This window comes from Triturus cristatus, chromosome 1_1, assembly GCF_964204655.1.
Source record: "Triturus cristatus chromosome 1_1, aTriCri1.1, whole genome shotgun sequence".
In the NCBI taxonomy this organism is placed as follows: domain Eukaryota; kingdom Metazoa; phylum Chordata; class Amphibia; order Caudata; family Salamandridae; genus Triturus; species Triturus cristatus.
Window position 1 is genome coordinate 47,269,334 of NC_140579.1, and position 14,344 is coordinate 47,283,677.

The following is a 14,344-nucleotide window of genomic DNA, read 5'->3' on the forward strand; positions in this document are numbered from 1 at the left end:
TGAGTTTTCGGGCTGAAGGCGGCAGGAGGAAGGGACAGTATTTAGGGCTGGGGACATTTTTAGGGCTCAAGGGCAGGTCTGGGGTCGGGGTAGTTTTTAGTACATGGGGCTTGGTTTTAGGGCTCAGGGCAGGGGGGCTGGGGTATGATCTTTACAACTAATATCCCTTCACTAATCATGCATTTGCCTCGAAATTGCGTGGTAAAGGAATTCGTTAAGACGCAGTCTTTGTTGGGGCTGCTTGGTATAGGCACGTGTGGTTTAGCCATGCATGCTTCTGTCATACAAGCGTGGAGTGGCATAGAGTGGGGTGAAGTGGCATAGAGTAGAATGGCAAAGAGTTGGGTGGTTTGGAGTTGCGCTGTGTAGAGTGGAGGGGCATAGAATAGAGTGGCGTAGAGTGGTACAGTTGTGGGTGTAAGTAATTAAATTGTCAAAAGAGACGGCTGATAGGTTGAAAGCAACAAAAAAAGGAAGCCATATGTCTGTGTTAAAAGTAGGCAACATTGCATGGCCAAGAATAACACAGGACTGCTTATAAAATTTAAAAATAGTGTGTTTCAAAAAAAGAGGAAGAACATAGATGAGGAGGAACACATGCTTATTCCATGCTCCAAGGAAGGAGGAGCTGAGACAAGGAGGGAAGGTAAGCTTATGGGCAAGCAATCTAAAGACTGCAAAAGAGTGACAACAAAAACAACTCATTGTATACTGTGGGCGCATTGTAAGCCCATTGAATTGTAAACAATCCGTCTAGCTGTATACACTGTGTAAGCTCAACCTAAAAAGGAAGAGACTCCGACTTGCTGAGAGAAAGTATGGATACAATAACCCTCATCTGGCCATCAAAAACCACTACGGAAGCTAAGAAACCCCTACAAGAAGACAATAGGGAATGCAAAAGTATCTTTTTTTCAAATCTCAACTAGACCGAGCCAAAAATAGGCCAGTGAAAGTTTTCAAAATTGTCAGGTGGCAAGCTGGATCTTGCAATCCCACAGTGATCGCGAGGACCTGCCAGGAAAACTCTAAAGCCTTCTAACCTCCAAGGAGGAGATACTGAAAATTGAACCAAGAGCCACATCGGATAACAATCTACTCCACGATCAGTGAGAAATCACATTAGTGGACAAACCCTGAACCCACATTCAGCCAACAGCCACATCGGATAACAATATACTCCACGATCAGTGAGAAATCACATTAGTGGACAAACCCTGAACCCACATTCAGCCCACTGAGACCTAGAATGAGGCCGCATGGAGCAAGTTCAAAACCATCACTGAAGATGAGATGAACAAGCATCTATAAACCAATATCTGATTTCTATCATTCAATCCCCCCCACAATCATAAGACATCATTCAATTTGTTTCCACTCAGGACGAAAATAGTAAATTCCTCATTAAATCAAGGAACCATACTAGAATGTTTGAAGATAGCGAAAGTGACACCTCTCCTAAAAAATGTCAGATACTACAGATCTAAATAATTTCCATCCAATGTCTAACAGCCCCTTCCTCGCAAAGCTGCTAAAGAAATGTATACTTAACCAGTTATGTCAACATATTAAACAATACAGTCTACTAGACAAGTTCAAGTCTGGTTTCAGACCAGGTCACAGCACTGAATCGGCCATCGTAATCATCATGGATGCCACTTAACATACTGGACCAGAATGACTCCTGCCATTCTCCTACTCTACCCATCTGTGGCATTCCACACAGTTGACCACAACTGCCTTCTAGAGTTACTTGAATGCAGAATGGGGCTATCTGGAAGCGTGCAAAAATGAAATCCCTTGAGATAACCCTGGATGAAAATCTCAACATGCGGGCGTACATCAGAGCATCCACACGTAGTGCATTTCTCCACCTTAACCTCAAGAAGGTGAAACTTTTAATCCCACCACAAGAGCTCAGGTTCGCGGTCCAATCCTTAGTCGTATCCAGACTGGAATATGGGTGTGCAACACTAAGAGGTTTACCGAAATAAAGCACAGCATCACTCAAGGGGTCTGTGAATGCCACAGTGAGACTAATAACTGATACTAGAGACGCTTTGAAGTCTCTCAACAGGCTACTAGTCGAAGCAAGGATCCAGATGAAGATAGTGTGGCTGATGCATAAAGCCCTACACCATGATACACCGGAGTACCTTAAAAAACAAGCTCAAGATTTCAGGGGGTACTTAATCTCTACAAAGTGCCAACTCCCTCTTGCTGGAACCACAGATTCAGAAAAAAGAAAACCTGGGCCCACACTCCACTGGATCCACGCCAATAATATGGAACTCTCTCCCGTCGGAGGATTGGTTGAATTCATCAACTAACTGTTTCAAGAAAGAGGTTAAAAGGATTGTTCTAGACAGATTCTTAACATAATGCAAGGTTCTAACCAACCTCAACTCCGAGACCCTTGCAGCAGGGTCATTGTGCTCACATAAATGCACATGTACGTGGAACTACTGGCACCACACAAGAAGCCCTATCTTGAACCACAAACTCTCTTGTGATTACTATGGTTTGTGTATATGAGCTACTAGGTTATGTAACACATTGTGGGGGTTGCCTTGCTCAGCACTCTGAAACCTTTGGATCACGTTTTCACGTTATAAAACTATATAAATAAAAAAAATATATATATTTAAGGCCCTTCTAGGAAGCTCACTAGTGTATCATACGGACCAACAGCATACTGACATCACACTGGACTTTACAAATGATTTGTCTGTTTTCTCATTATAAATAACCTTAAAAAAATGTTACCGTATTCAACATTGGGATGGCTGGTGATATTGGCTGGTCCAGAAATTTATTAAAAAAAAAAAAAAAAGTCTACAGCGCACAAACTCATTTTTTGGTTTATGGGAAAATCTCAAAACTTAGTGGCAGCTTCACCCTTGTGTTGCGATTAATGTTATTTCCAGTGAATCGGATCTTCAGTTTTGTCTCCTGCAAACTGGAGTGTGGAATTCTCACCCTGGGTACTAATCTTGGATATAAATTTGGTTGGGTGTTAGCATGACCTGTGATGTCTATTGATTGATGGTTGGGATACCCGTGTCATTCCGCTTCAAATTTACTTTGCAAACCTGAATATATGATTGTGTTTATACAAGTTCTGTTTTTAAAATATGCAGAGCTATAGCTTAACACTGGGCGACAGACAGCATGTATAAAAGGGACCCTTATGTTTGCATGTGAGGATCTAAGGCACGGACAGTGATTTGCTTCGGATTGCACCTTTTGATTGTTTGGGGAATGTAAGATTATTCGGTGTCCACATTAAAGAAAGTTAACCTCTAGTCCATGTTTACTTCTATTGATTGGTACTGCTAGCTAGTGGATCCCATTCAGGATATTACCTTTCCTGTCTCTGTTCTTAATTTATTTAGACTCTTCGATAGCAACCTGGAGAGTAACCAGGAACAGTTCAATGCTGTTCATCAGATAGTGACTGGATCCTCCAGGCCTGCTCCATACCTGATTTTTGGGCCACCTGGAACTGGGAAAACAGTAACCTTTGTTGAGTCAATCAAACAGGTAACTACAGTTCTTACATTCTCTTGCACTTTGTGTTCTTGCAGTTAAATTATGTTAGTTTAGAAGTGACTCGTCTACTGAAGGATGGTCATCGTTGCTACGCATTTGCACTAGTGGTAAGAGACCTATTTGTGTTACTGCATCGGGATTTTAATACACCACCAAACATAACAGACATTTGCAAAATCATTTTTGGCCTATTGGCTTTGCCGGAACTGTGCAGCCTCAGCAAAACGTTTTTTGCCAATGCTATACCAAAAAAAAAAGCCATGACCTGGATACATACATGCACCTCAGAATGCCGCTAGCTGCTACATCCTTCTCTAATCATGTGCCTTTGAAATGGCATGGGTGCCATTTTTTTCTTTTTATTGATTGAAAATGCCACATAGAGCAGTAAAATAGAATAAAAACTGGTTTTTTTAACACTGGGCAGCCTGGAAGAAATGGGAGACACTAGACACACAAATTGAAAAAAAAATATTTAAAGGACAATGAGGGTTGAGGGAGCAACAAAGAGGGTGGGGGAAGCAGTAGGAGTAGACCGAAGAGAAATAAATGAACCTGAGGCTGAAGGAGGTAATAAAGAAATGTAAAAACAAATACAGGTTGGGGGGAAGAAATGGTCGGGTGGGGTCGAAGAGAGTGATGCAGAGCATGCCGAGGAAGGTATTGGGGTGGCCATGCAGGGACAGTCTTTTGGATGCTATCAAAGAAACATGTGCGCCCTTACATAGTACTTAAAAAGGAAAAAAGTAGCCTGCGTGTGTGCAGTGGAAGGGATAATAGTCATACAGTCAAAAGAATGGCAAAGAAACTGTGCTCCAGGGTACTGACAATCAAAACAAACATTGGGAAGGCCAGGAGTTCTTGCCTTTGGGACCTATTGGCTTTAGCAACGCCTTTCTAGTGATGGTGTACAGATTCAGCAAGATACTGTGCATTACATCACCAAAAGCAAAAAATAAAATATGCACTATTTTTATTTACTGATATGTGATGAATCTGCACATATAATAAAAAATGAATGAAAAAGCTTTTTTGTTGCTTTTTGTTTTGTTTTTGAGGTGGATGAGTTGGCAGTCATTGTCTGTCCTAAAAGACAGTGGCTATTTGGGCAAATAGAGGAATGGATGGAGGGAAGCCACAGGGAGTGGCGGTAGAAGGGAAAAACAGTACACAAAAGAACAAAATAGAGTGGGGGAGCGCTCTTGTGGAGTGCTCAAGTGAAAAGAAAAAGTAACTTCCTAATAGTGGGCAGTGGAAATACAGAAGCCAGCCTGTCGGAGATTGTATACAGGCTGTTGGAAGGTGGAATCTGACTATACGGCTGCCCCCACTTTTTGTCCTGGTGTTTTGCTGGTTTATGACTTAGTTGGACTGGGACCCTGCTATTCAGGGCCCCAGTCTATCTGCTTTCTCTGTAAAAATGGTTTGCATGTACATTAGGTACATATCTAATTGGATTCTGGAGTGCCTTATACGCCCCAAGTATATGGTATACTATGTACCTAGGGCATAGGTACCTCAGAGGCCTACCAGGGGCTGAAGCCTGTATTATGCCACCCCTGGGAAGCACTCCAAAATGGCACCACAAGTCTGCTACTGCAGCCTGGGTAAGAGTGTTCTTACACCCCTTACAGTGGTAGAGGCTACCTATATCACTACCATTACACACACATATAAAACCTATAAGTAACTCCTATGGCAGGCCTTAACAATCCTGAAGGCAGAGCGCTTGGTTTTTATGTGAGAGGGTGCCCCTGCATGAGCAGAGCCCCTCTGCAGCGTTCGGAGTACCTCCTCTGATGCTGTTTGTGGTGCAGCCTGACCATATGCTCTTAAGTGCATTATATCCTCGCGGTAAATGCTAACTTTGGGATGGCTGCACGGAAACATGTCGTGTTTGGTGTCAAACGCTTTGGAATACTACCCCCGCCAGTTCTGGCGGCGGGGGTAGCATTCCACCCTTCTAGAGGGAGAGACATGTTCACACTGGTCTTACCCGGTAGGACTTTCCTGCGCCCTGGCATCACAAAATGGATGCCTCTGCCACAGACACGGGTCTAGCCTCCTGCTGCTGACCGAAACTCCGGCAGGGGAGGCCTGGACAATAGGTTTCCTGTTGAAGGGAGGTGTAACCATCTCCCCAGACTGGCAGAGGTGTATTGGGGCTGGGCGGGAGCACTCTCTGGTGCTTTGAAGTCCTGCACTGGGGGCACACTTGGTGTCCCTGTGCATAGTCCAGTTCAATCTGGTTGCAGGGGCTACCTGCCCCTGCTTTGGTGCGAAACTGGACAAAGGAAATGGGTGTAACCACCCCTCTTTCCAAACCCTCCCATAGATGGGTCCCTAGAGTATGTCCAACCCCCTAACTTAGTATAAGTATGGGAACCCAGTCCTTGTGACTTTAGATTACCCTGGACGAAACTCTGCAGCATATATCTTGGACCTTCGACTTTCTATCTCGACTAGAAGACGGAAGAAATCTCCCCTTGGCAGGCACCAAAGAAGCAACTGACCGGTCTGCAATTCTGAAGCTCCCGCCGGACGCCGAAGTCCCAGAGGTGGATTTCCAGACTTCCCCGAGGCTACCCTGAGTCCACAGCAAAGCTGAGGCCCGTGCCTATCGTGGGTGACGTGGAACCGTGACCCCTGAACACCGTGAACTTTTGCAGCAACACAATCTGAGGTTCTGTAATTCTCGAGTCTGACTCAATTTTGTTCTGTGCCACCATGTAGTGTTACCCTCACGTAGGCCTGTGAAGGTAGCCTGTCGAATAAAGTGGCCTGGCCTTCTGAGTTCATGTATACATTAACTAGGTTTCTTTTTGACTCTGAAATGAACTGTAAGAAACTGACCTCTGCACCTGAAACTGACCCCGCAAAGCCAATTTCCCTGATCGATCTTTGTCTGAGATTGCCAATCAATGTTCAGGACATCGTTAATTTTTAGTTTCCTTGCACATGCCTTATCTTGTTCTGAATTTGGGACATTCCTAATAATTAACTTTTGGGTTGGGATACTGTAAATTGAGTTTTTGTTATGCGACACTTTGTTTGAAATGTTGGCTAGAATTTTGTGCAGTGGGTGTACATTTATAATGTGAATATTGGGTATAAAAGGAGACGTCTCGCCTTAGTAAAATGAGCAGTCTCCTGAGAATTTACACCGTGATGTATTTCTAGGATCACTGTTACTAGCTGCAGCTAATAAACTTGGTCTCCGATGCCATCCAGAAGTATTCCGTGTCTCTGTATACCAAGAGAGGTGAACTCGAAGATTTTAGGCGTGCCCCTGACGCCGCTGGGTTAAACCCTGGTTCTTCAACTGGCGCCCAACGTGGGGCGACTTCAGCAGTACTGGTCCAAGCCCGAGGATTGTGAGGAGCCCCGTGAGGAAATTCTGGAGGATAGCCGCCACTTCATCGACCCCTGCATGTCTACGTGGACCGAAGTTTTTTTTTCTGCGAGGCTTCCCCTTTCCGACGGCTGCGAAGGACTGCTGCCCTGACTGTCGCCCTGTCTTGTCCCTCTTGTGATGATTTGTAAGGCGAGACGTTAGACGGTCTTCTGGTGGCGTTACAGACATTTTGGTTAAGTATAAGTGGGTCGCTCCCACGACTTTTTGTTTCTTGGTTTTGATTCGGCCATTGTAATAGTCGAAGCCGGGGGGTTCGTATATTTGCAAGTGTATCATTTTTGATAACCCCTTGAAGTTTGAGGCAAGACTAGTGAGCTAAAAGATGCCTGGTTTTAACAAATTTAGGAAATGGTTTTGTTGTAGTTGTAATAGGGATTCCCGATTGGAGGACTCGTGTCCGATACCTCCGGTTGGAACTCCAACTTATGAGCTCTATTCAAAGCATGGTGTAGGTCCCATTACCTTTAATGAAGTATGGGTCCGTTATACAAGGAAAGATGGTGTTTAACGATGGCCCCAACATGGTAGTTTTGAATCAGATGTTTTAGATAACCTAGAAGTTGCGCTATTTAAGAAGAAAGCCCGGCCGGCGATGTTTGACTCTTTCCGCCTTTGGCGTAAGGAAGCCAAACAGCGAGAAATTAAGCAAGCTAAGAGAGATAGGAAGGAAAGGAATATATCGGTAATGCAAGCTGCTAGGCAGTTTAAGGAAGATGAAGAAGATCGTGCGATTGAAGTGTCAGACAACATTGCATGGCCATTGACAAATGTTACCCGGCTTTGCCACCTCCCCTTTCAAATGTGACTGTAGACCCTGAAAAGGATCCTTTGATGTCACATTTACTGAGATTACCACCCCCTTATGTGCAGGGTGCTACTGCACCTCCGTTACCTCCAGTTGTTGCACCCCTTGTTGTCGTTCAACCCCCTGTTGTTGTTCAGCCACCCGTTGCTTCACAGGTGGTTCTTCCTCCCCGGCGCAGCCCCCTTCAGGGCCGCCACCCTTGCCACCAGCCTTGCCTCACTCCTTTGCCTTACACTCCTTTATCTTCGACTTCTTTTATTTCTGTCCCTACGTCTCTGTCACCTCAAAACACTTTGTCTCCTGTCCTCATGTCAACTTCTTCTCCTTCTGCTCGGCAACGAATGACTGAGACTGTCACTAGTCTTTTGTTTCCTTTCTTTGGGTCACTGAATATGACCCCTGTTTCTGAACGTAAGCAGAGACGTAGTCAGCTCCCTGGTCCTGAAGAGCGGGCAGTGTTAGATCTCCTTGCTCGTAGATGGGTTTCGAATACCTCCAAGTATAGCCCACAAGTGGTTATGGATATCTTCCTACAGTGGGAGGCACCAAAACAAAGGTATGTTTTTGATGTCATGTGTACCTTCCTTCGTCAGGAGTGGGAAGATAAAGAGTTGGGTTCAATTCCACTGGAATTGCTTAATGTTCAGTTTGAATTTGCTAAAGGGACGATGTTGAGGAAGCGGTAGAGACACTACTCACTTTTAGGTCTAGACTTCCACCTCAGTCATTGTTCGAACCTGACCCTTCTATTAGGAGAAAAGTGAAGCCGTATCCTATGAGAGAGGTTCCCCCTGTATGGAGAAAGGCAGTTGTGGCTGATGCCGCTCATGGTATTGCGGCTGCACCGGCTCATTTTCAGCGAGTGTGGGTGCATGTCCCTTGGAAGAGAGCTGAGGTCCTGGCTCTTAAGCAGACTTTGCCTGACCCCCATAAAAATCCTGCTGGTTATTATAAGGAGTTGTCTCAGACAGTTGATGCGTGTGTTATGAATTTAGCTGACATAGATATGTTAATGGGTAATGTAGTTCCTCAACCCTTGTGGGCGAAGATCCGTCACGAGGATCACGCGCCAGAGTTAGGAGATACGTGGGTTAATATTACTGCTGCAGATGGGCGGCAGGTAGGAGGTGCCAAACCTGAACCCTTAGTTGCAGAACTACCTGGTAGGATTATTAATTTAATGAAAACTATGATGCCTCCTCTGCAGGTGAATTGGGACAAGTTAGCAGCATGCAAACAAAAGAAAGACGAGAGTGTGTCTAATTTCTTCACTAGGTTTGAGGAAACATTCATTGATCATAGTGGTCAGGATATGAGTACAGAAGGTGGTCAGAGGTTGTTTGTAGATAAGTTTGTTTTTAATTTACTTCCTGAACTTTCTAATAAGTTAAAGGACTCTGAGAGTTCATGGGCTGTTTCTTCTTCGGCTCAGATATTGGCTACTGCACAGTACTATGAGAATAGAGATAAAGATTAGAAGGGTAAAGTAGAGAAGAAGACTAGAGAATTAAAAACAAAAGTTCTTCTGCAGCAGGCTTATCCGCCTCGCCCTAATCAGCGTCAGTTTCAGCAACCTTCCCAGTTTCAGCAACCCCCACAGTTTCAGAAACTGTTGCAGAAGCCTGAGTCTTTTGCTTCGCGACTCCCGCTAGGCCCTAATCAGTGTGCTTATTGTAAAGAAGAAGGTCTCTTCAAGAATAGTTGCCCGATCTTGCTACAGCGTGCGAATGGTAAGTCTGGTCTGAGAGGTCGTGGTGGTTCCAAAAAGTACCTAGGGGTAGGGGACGTGGTACGTTTCCCCAGAATGAACGTTCCTTTTCCCCTCAGAATTCTATGAATTATTTTGACCAACAGAATGTTCCGACCGTCCAGTCCGCTCAGTACTACACTGATGATTATTATGTTGGAAGTGAGAGTGCTGGTTTTAATGATAGTTAGGACAGCCATGGACAAAGGGAGGGAGTAGTGTCAGTTCCAGTAGACCAGAGTGGACCTTATGTTGAAGTGATTACATCAGGTGTGGCAGAACCTTTTCTTTCGGATACTGGTGCAGCAAAGAGTTCTATCATGCACTCTAAACTCCCCGGCGCACCTTTGTCTGGCTTGACCAATGTTTCAGTAGGATTTTCTGGCGCCCCAGTTCGTAATCCGGTTTCTTGTCCTTTGCCCCTTTCTATTGGTCCCTGTGAATTGGAGACTCCCCTTATTCTAACGACAGGCTGTGGTGAGAATCTGTTGGGTTTGGACTTGTTGAAAAGATTGCATGCGACATTACATTGTTCTCCTTCGGGAGTACATCTTACGGTGGGTAAGAAAGTGATTTCCCCGATGTATCTGTCTAAGGATCGCCTTCCACTGGAACTGCGTTCTCTCCCTGATACACTTTGGGCTACAGGTCCCAATGATGTTGGTCTCTTGCAGATTCCACCCTACGTTGTTACCCTTAAGTTGAATGCTAAATTACCTCGCATTCCCCAGTACAAAATTTCCAGTGATGGTTTTAGCGATTATCTATGATTTGGTTGAGAAAGGTGTGGTTGAAGAAACGAGAGGTAATGTGTGTAACAGTCCTGTTCTGCCTGTCCTTAAGCATACGGACTCTTCTCAGCCACCTGTGTATTGGTTTGTGATCGACCTTCGAGAGGTCAATAAGATCGTTGTGCCACAGTTTCCTGTTGTCCCGGACATTACTGCTTTGACTATGATCCCTGCCTCAGCTGCTTGGTTTTCTGTTATTGATCTGAAGAACGCTTTCTTCAGTATTCCGATTGCTGAGGAAAGTAGGGATATTTTTGGCTTCTCTTTAGGAGGCCGCAGTTTCCGGTTTAAGCGCGCTCCTCAAGGTTATTGTGAGAGTCCCTCCATTTACAGTCAGGCTTTGAAAACTCAGCTTGATACTCTTGCATTGCCTTCTGGTGTTACTATTATCCAGTATGTTGATGATCTGTTGGTTGCTGCTGATGATGAAGAGATTTGTAAAGAAGTTACTCTTTCTTTGTTGCGACACCTGTCTGACCTTCATCATGTCACCTTCGAAGTTGCAGTATTGCCGCCAAGAAGTGACCTACTTAGGTCATCTCTTGTCGAAGGAGGGAAGGCGATTGACCCCAGAGCGTATTCAAGCGATTGCCCAAATGACTGTGCCATGCACACAGAGAGGTGCGTGCCTTCTTAGGTATCACCTCGTATTGTAGACAGCGGATTCCGAATTTTTCTTTGCTAGCGAAACCTTTGTTGGCACTTACTCTTAAGGACACACCACACCCTCTTCCTTAGTCTGACGAATGTCAGAAGAGTTTTTCCGAATTGCGTGATGCATTGTGTTCTGCTCCGGTGTTGGGTACCCCCGACTACAGTAAACCTTTTACACTTTATGTACACGAGAGAGAAGGTTGTGCATTGTCAGTGTTGACGCAACAATTTGGAGACAAGCGCGCCCATGTGCGTATTTGTCAGCTACTTTAGATCCGGTAGCTAGGGCGTTGCCTAGTTGTCTGAGAGCTACAGCGGCAGCGGCTGTTTCTATCCGAAAGTCTGCTGGTTTGGTATTGGATAATACATTGATTGGGATGGTCCCACATGCAGTGGATACCCTATTGAATAGAACTTAGACTCAACATCTTACCAGTGCGCGTTTGTCAGGTTATGAGTTGACGCTTTTGGCTAGCCATGTGCACATCAAGCGGTGCAACACATTGAATCCAGCTACATTGTTGCCGATTTTTGTAGAGACAGATGCTCAGGAACAGCATGACTGTTTTCTCCGGACAGAGGAGGAAAAGAAGGGTAGAGTTGATCTGAAAGATTCTCCTCTTTCGAATCCTGATGGTACCCCATGGGTAGATGGTTCGTGCTTTAAGCTTCCGAATGGAGAGACGACTGCAGCATATGCTGTCTCAACTTTGCACACGATTGTTGAAACAGCACGTATTGCACAGAATTCAGCGCAAGCAGTGGAGTTGATAGCATTGACTAGAGCGTGTGTGTTGTCAAAAGGAAAGAGTGAATGTTTATACTGATAGCCAATACGCATTTGGCGTGGCTCACAGTTTTGGTCGCTTGTGGAAAGAGAGAGGATTTCTTACTTCCCATGGTACGAAAATTCAGCATGGACAATTAGTGAGTGAACTTCGTGAATCACTTGCTTTGCCGACCTAAATTGCGATAGTGAAGTGTAGTGCGCATAAGAAGGTTACGGATGATGTGGGTCAAGGGAATGCATTTGCAGATGAAGTAGCAAGAGAAACGGCGAAAGATGTGACGAGTCGGATGTATGTTGCAGGTCCTGCCAGATGGGTTGTGGAAGGAGGAAAGTGTGAAGATGATTCAGGCAGAAGCTACTGAGAAAGAATTGAGTATGTGGAGAGAGAGTACAGGAATGTTGGATTCAACAGGCTGTTGGGTTGAGTTGTCAGAGCACCAGCGATGGTTGTTGCCGGATGCATATGTGCTTCCGGTGGTTACTATGGCTCATGGGTTGGCTCACATTAGTTCAAAAGGAATATGTAAGTTGTTGGCTCCGGTATGGCAGAATGGTGGAATTCCTAAGTGTGCTGAGAATTTGGTTAAACACTGCATGATTTGCTTGATGCATAATCCTGGAAAGGGAACCCCAACTCCAGCGGGTCATTTTGCTCCTCCAACGTATCCGTTCGAGTGTAAGGAGAGCCAGGAAAGTTCTGCAGGAGCGTCAGGAACCCGGAGAAAATGCCTCAGTCTTCCCCAATGGTCTTCCGACTCTATCAGGCTCTAGAGTATCGGATGACACGCCAGGGGAAAACAGGGAAACAAAACAAGGGAAGGTTGGCTTAAACTTCTGTAGCGTGACTGGCGTCTGGTCAGGAATAAGGGAGGCAACACTGTAAAACAAAGATTGCGTTAATTTCTGCTTTCTCAGAACAACCCTCTTGAATAACTAGACTCTCGACTTCACCTCCCACTATATGGTTACTTCTAATTGTGTAGAGGGGAGGCGTCAGTGGTTCAAACGTAACATCCTACACAATGGAGAGCACAGGGTTAGAAGGGAGTTGGCACTGTATACTAGAGCTTAACCTATAAATGTGGGCAGCTCACCCCCACTCGTTCTGTTGGAGGACTACCGGCACACCGGATTGTACTTCACCTTGAGTCCACTACGGATAATAGTGTAGTTGTTCACCTGAGACATATAGTACAATCGTGATTCTGTTGTAAGGAGAGCCAGCACAGTGATCCACGCAAGTATCCCAAGGGAACCACAGGACACCTTCTTCATGGGATAGGTGAGGTCACACCCACGCTAGTATGTAAAGCCAAACAGAAGTCCACCAGACTGGACACACAGTGGCCGATGGAAAGGGCAGAGTCAGCCCCTGGTTGGAGCACCAAAAGTAGGGAAAGGGGGAAATAAGAAGATAAACAATGAAACCCTGTTGGGGCTGAAATGCGGACTCAGGCACTCCCTAGGATACAAGGAGTGAAGTGGCAATGCCCGGCCTGGCAGTGAAAAAAAGATCAGCGTGCTTGACCCAGCGCCGAGGTGAGCGGCACAAGCGGGGAAATGCAGCAGGTGCTGAGAGATACGGGGAGGCCAGGAACAATGAAGAAAACCTCTCTCTCAGCAATAAGGGGAGAGAGGCAATGTCCGACCCGCAGGCGACGGTGGAGATGGCCGCGGGGCGGAACGCCGCGTACGGTGGAGTCAGCGGCAACTGCACGGCAAGTAGTCTTCCCTCACGGGATTGAAAGCGGAAACAGGAAACAGAACAACGGAAGTCAGGCACCAAGGATTAGGACGGAAGTGATGCTCGAAGCAAGAACGCGAAGCGCGTTTGCATGCGTCGAGGTTCCTTAAATACTGGAGCGTCTGAGGGCTTGGACCGCGGGGCATGACATCGAGGTGCTGCAGATAGACTATATTCATATGGAAAGATGCAATAACTTGAAGTATGTCCTTGTGGTTGTTTGTGCCTTTTCCAGATGGATAGAGGCCTACCCCCTAAAGGATAATACTGCCTTGTCTACAGCCAAGGTTTTGCTCAAAGAATTCTTTCCCAGATATGGCTTGCCGAGGATGGTATGAAGTGATAATGGAAGTGAATTCGTGGGTCAGATTATGAAGAAAGTATGTGCGGGTCTGGGTATCAAACAGAAGTTTCACGCTGCGAATCACCCCCAGTCAGCAGGCCTGGTCGAGTGCTATAATGGCACTCTGAAGCTGAAGTTGGCCAAGGTACAAGCGAGCTCTGGTCTTACATTGCCCGATGCCTTACCATTGGCACTTTTGTCCACGAGAACAACAGTACATTCTCGCGTGGGACTTAGCCCATACGAGATTGTTTTTGGACGCCCGGCGAATGTCTGGGGTGGGCCGAGGCCTAAGAAGTCAGTGATATCGAGTACCCTATGTTGGTTGACTACTTACATGATTTGACTGCTAAATTGCGTGTTCTTCACCAACAGGTCCATGACACTTTGCCTTCAGTTTCTGTAGACGCAGGCCACACGATTCAACCTGGCGACTGGGTTCTAACCAAGAATTTCCAGAGGTCAAAGAACTTGGAACCAAGATGGACCGGTCCATACCAAGT

General features: G+C 45.7%; 1 protein-coding gene across 8 annotated transcripts in view; it reads left to right on the forward strand.

Moving 5' to 3' along the window:
* The window catches only part of LOC146869330 (RNA helicase MOV-10-like), a 614,726-nt gene that overhangs the window by 340,410 nt on the left and 259,972 nt on the right, over positions 1-14,344 (forward strand). For all 8 annotated transcript variants that reach the window (XM_085650280.1, XM_085650264.1, XM_085650271.1 and 5 more), the window contains one exon: positions 3,396-3,543. In XM_085650280.1, coding sequence (XP_085506406.1) covers positions 3,396-3,543 — 148 coding nt within the window. The remainder of the gene's footprint in view (positions 1-3,395; positions 3,544-14,344) is intronic.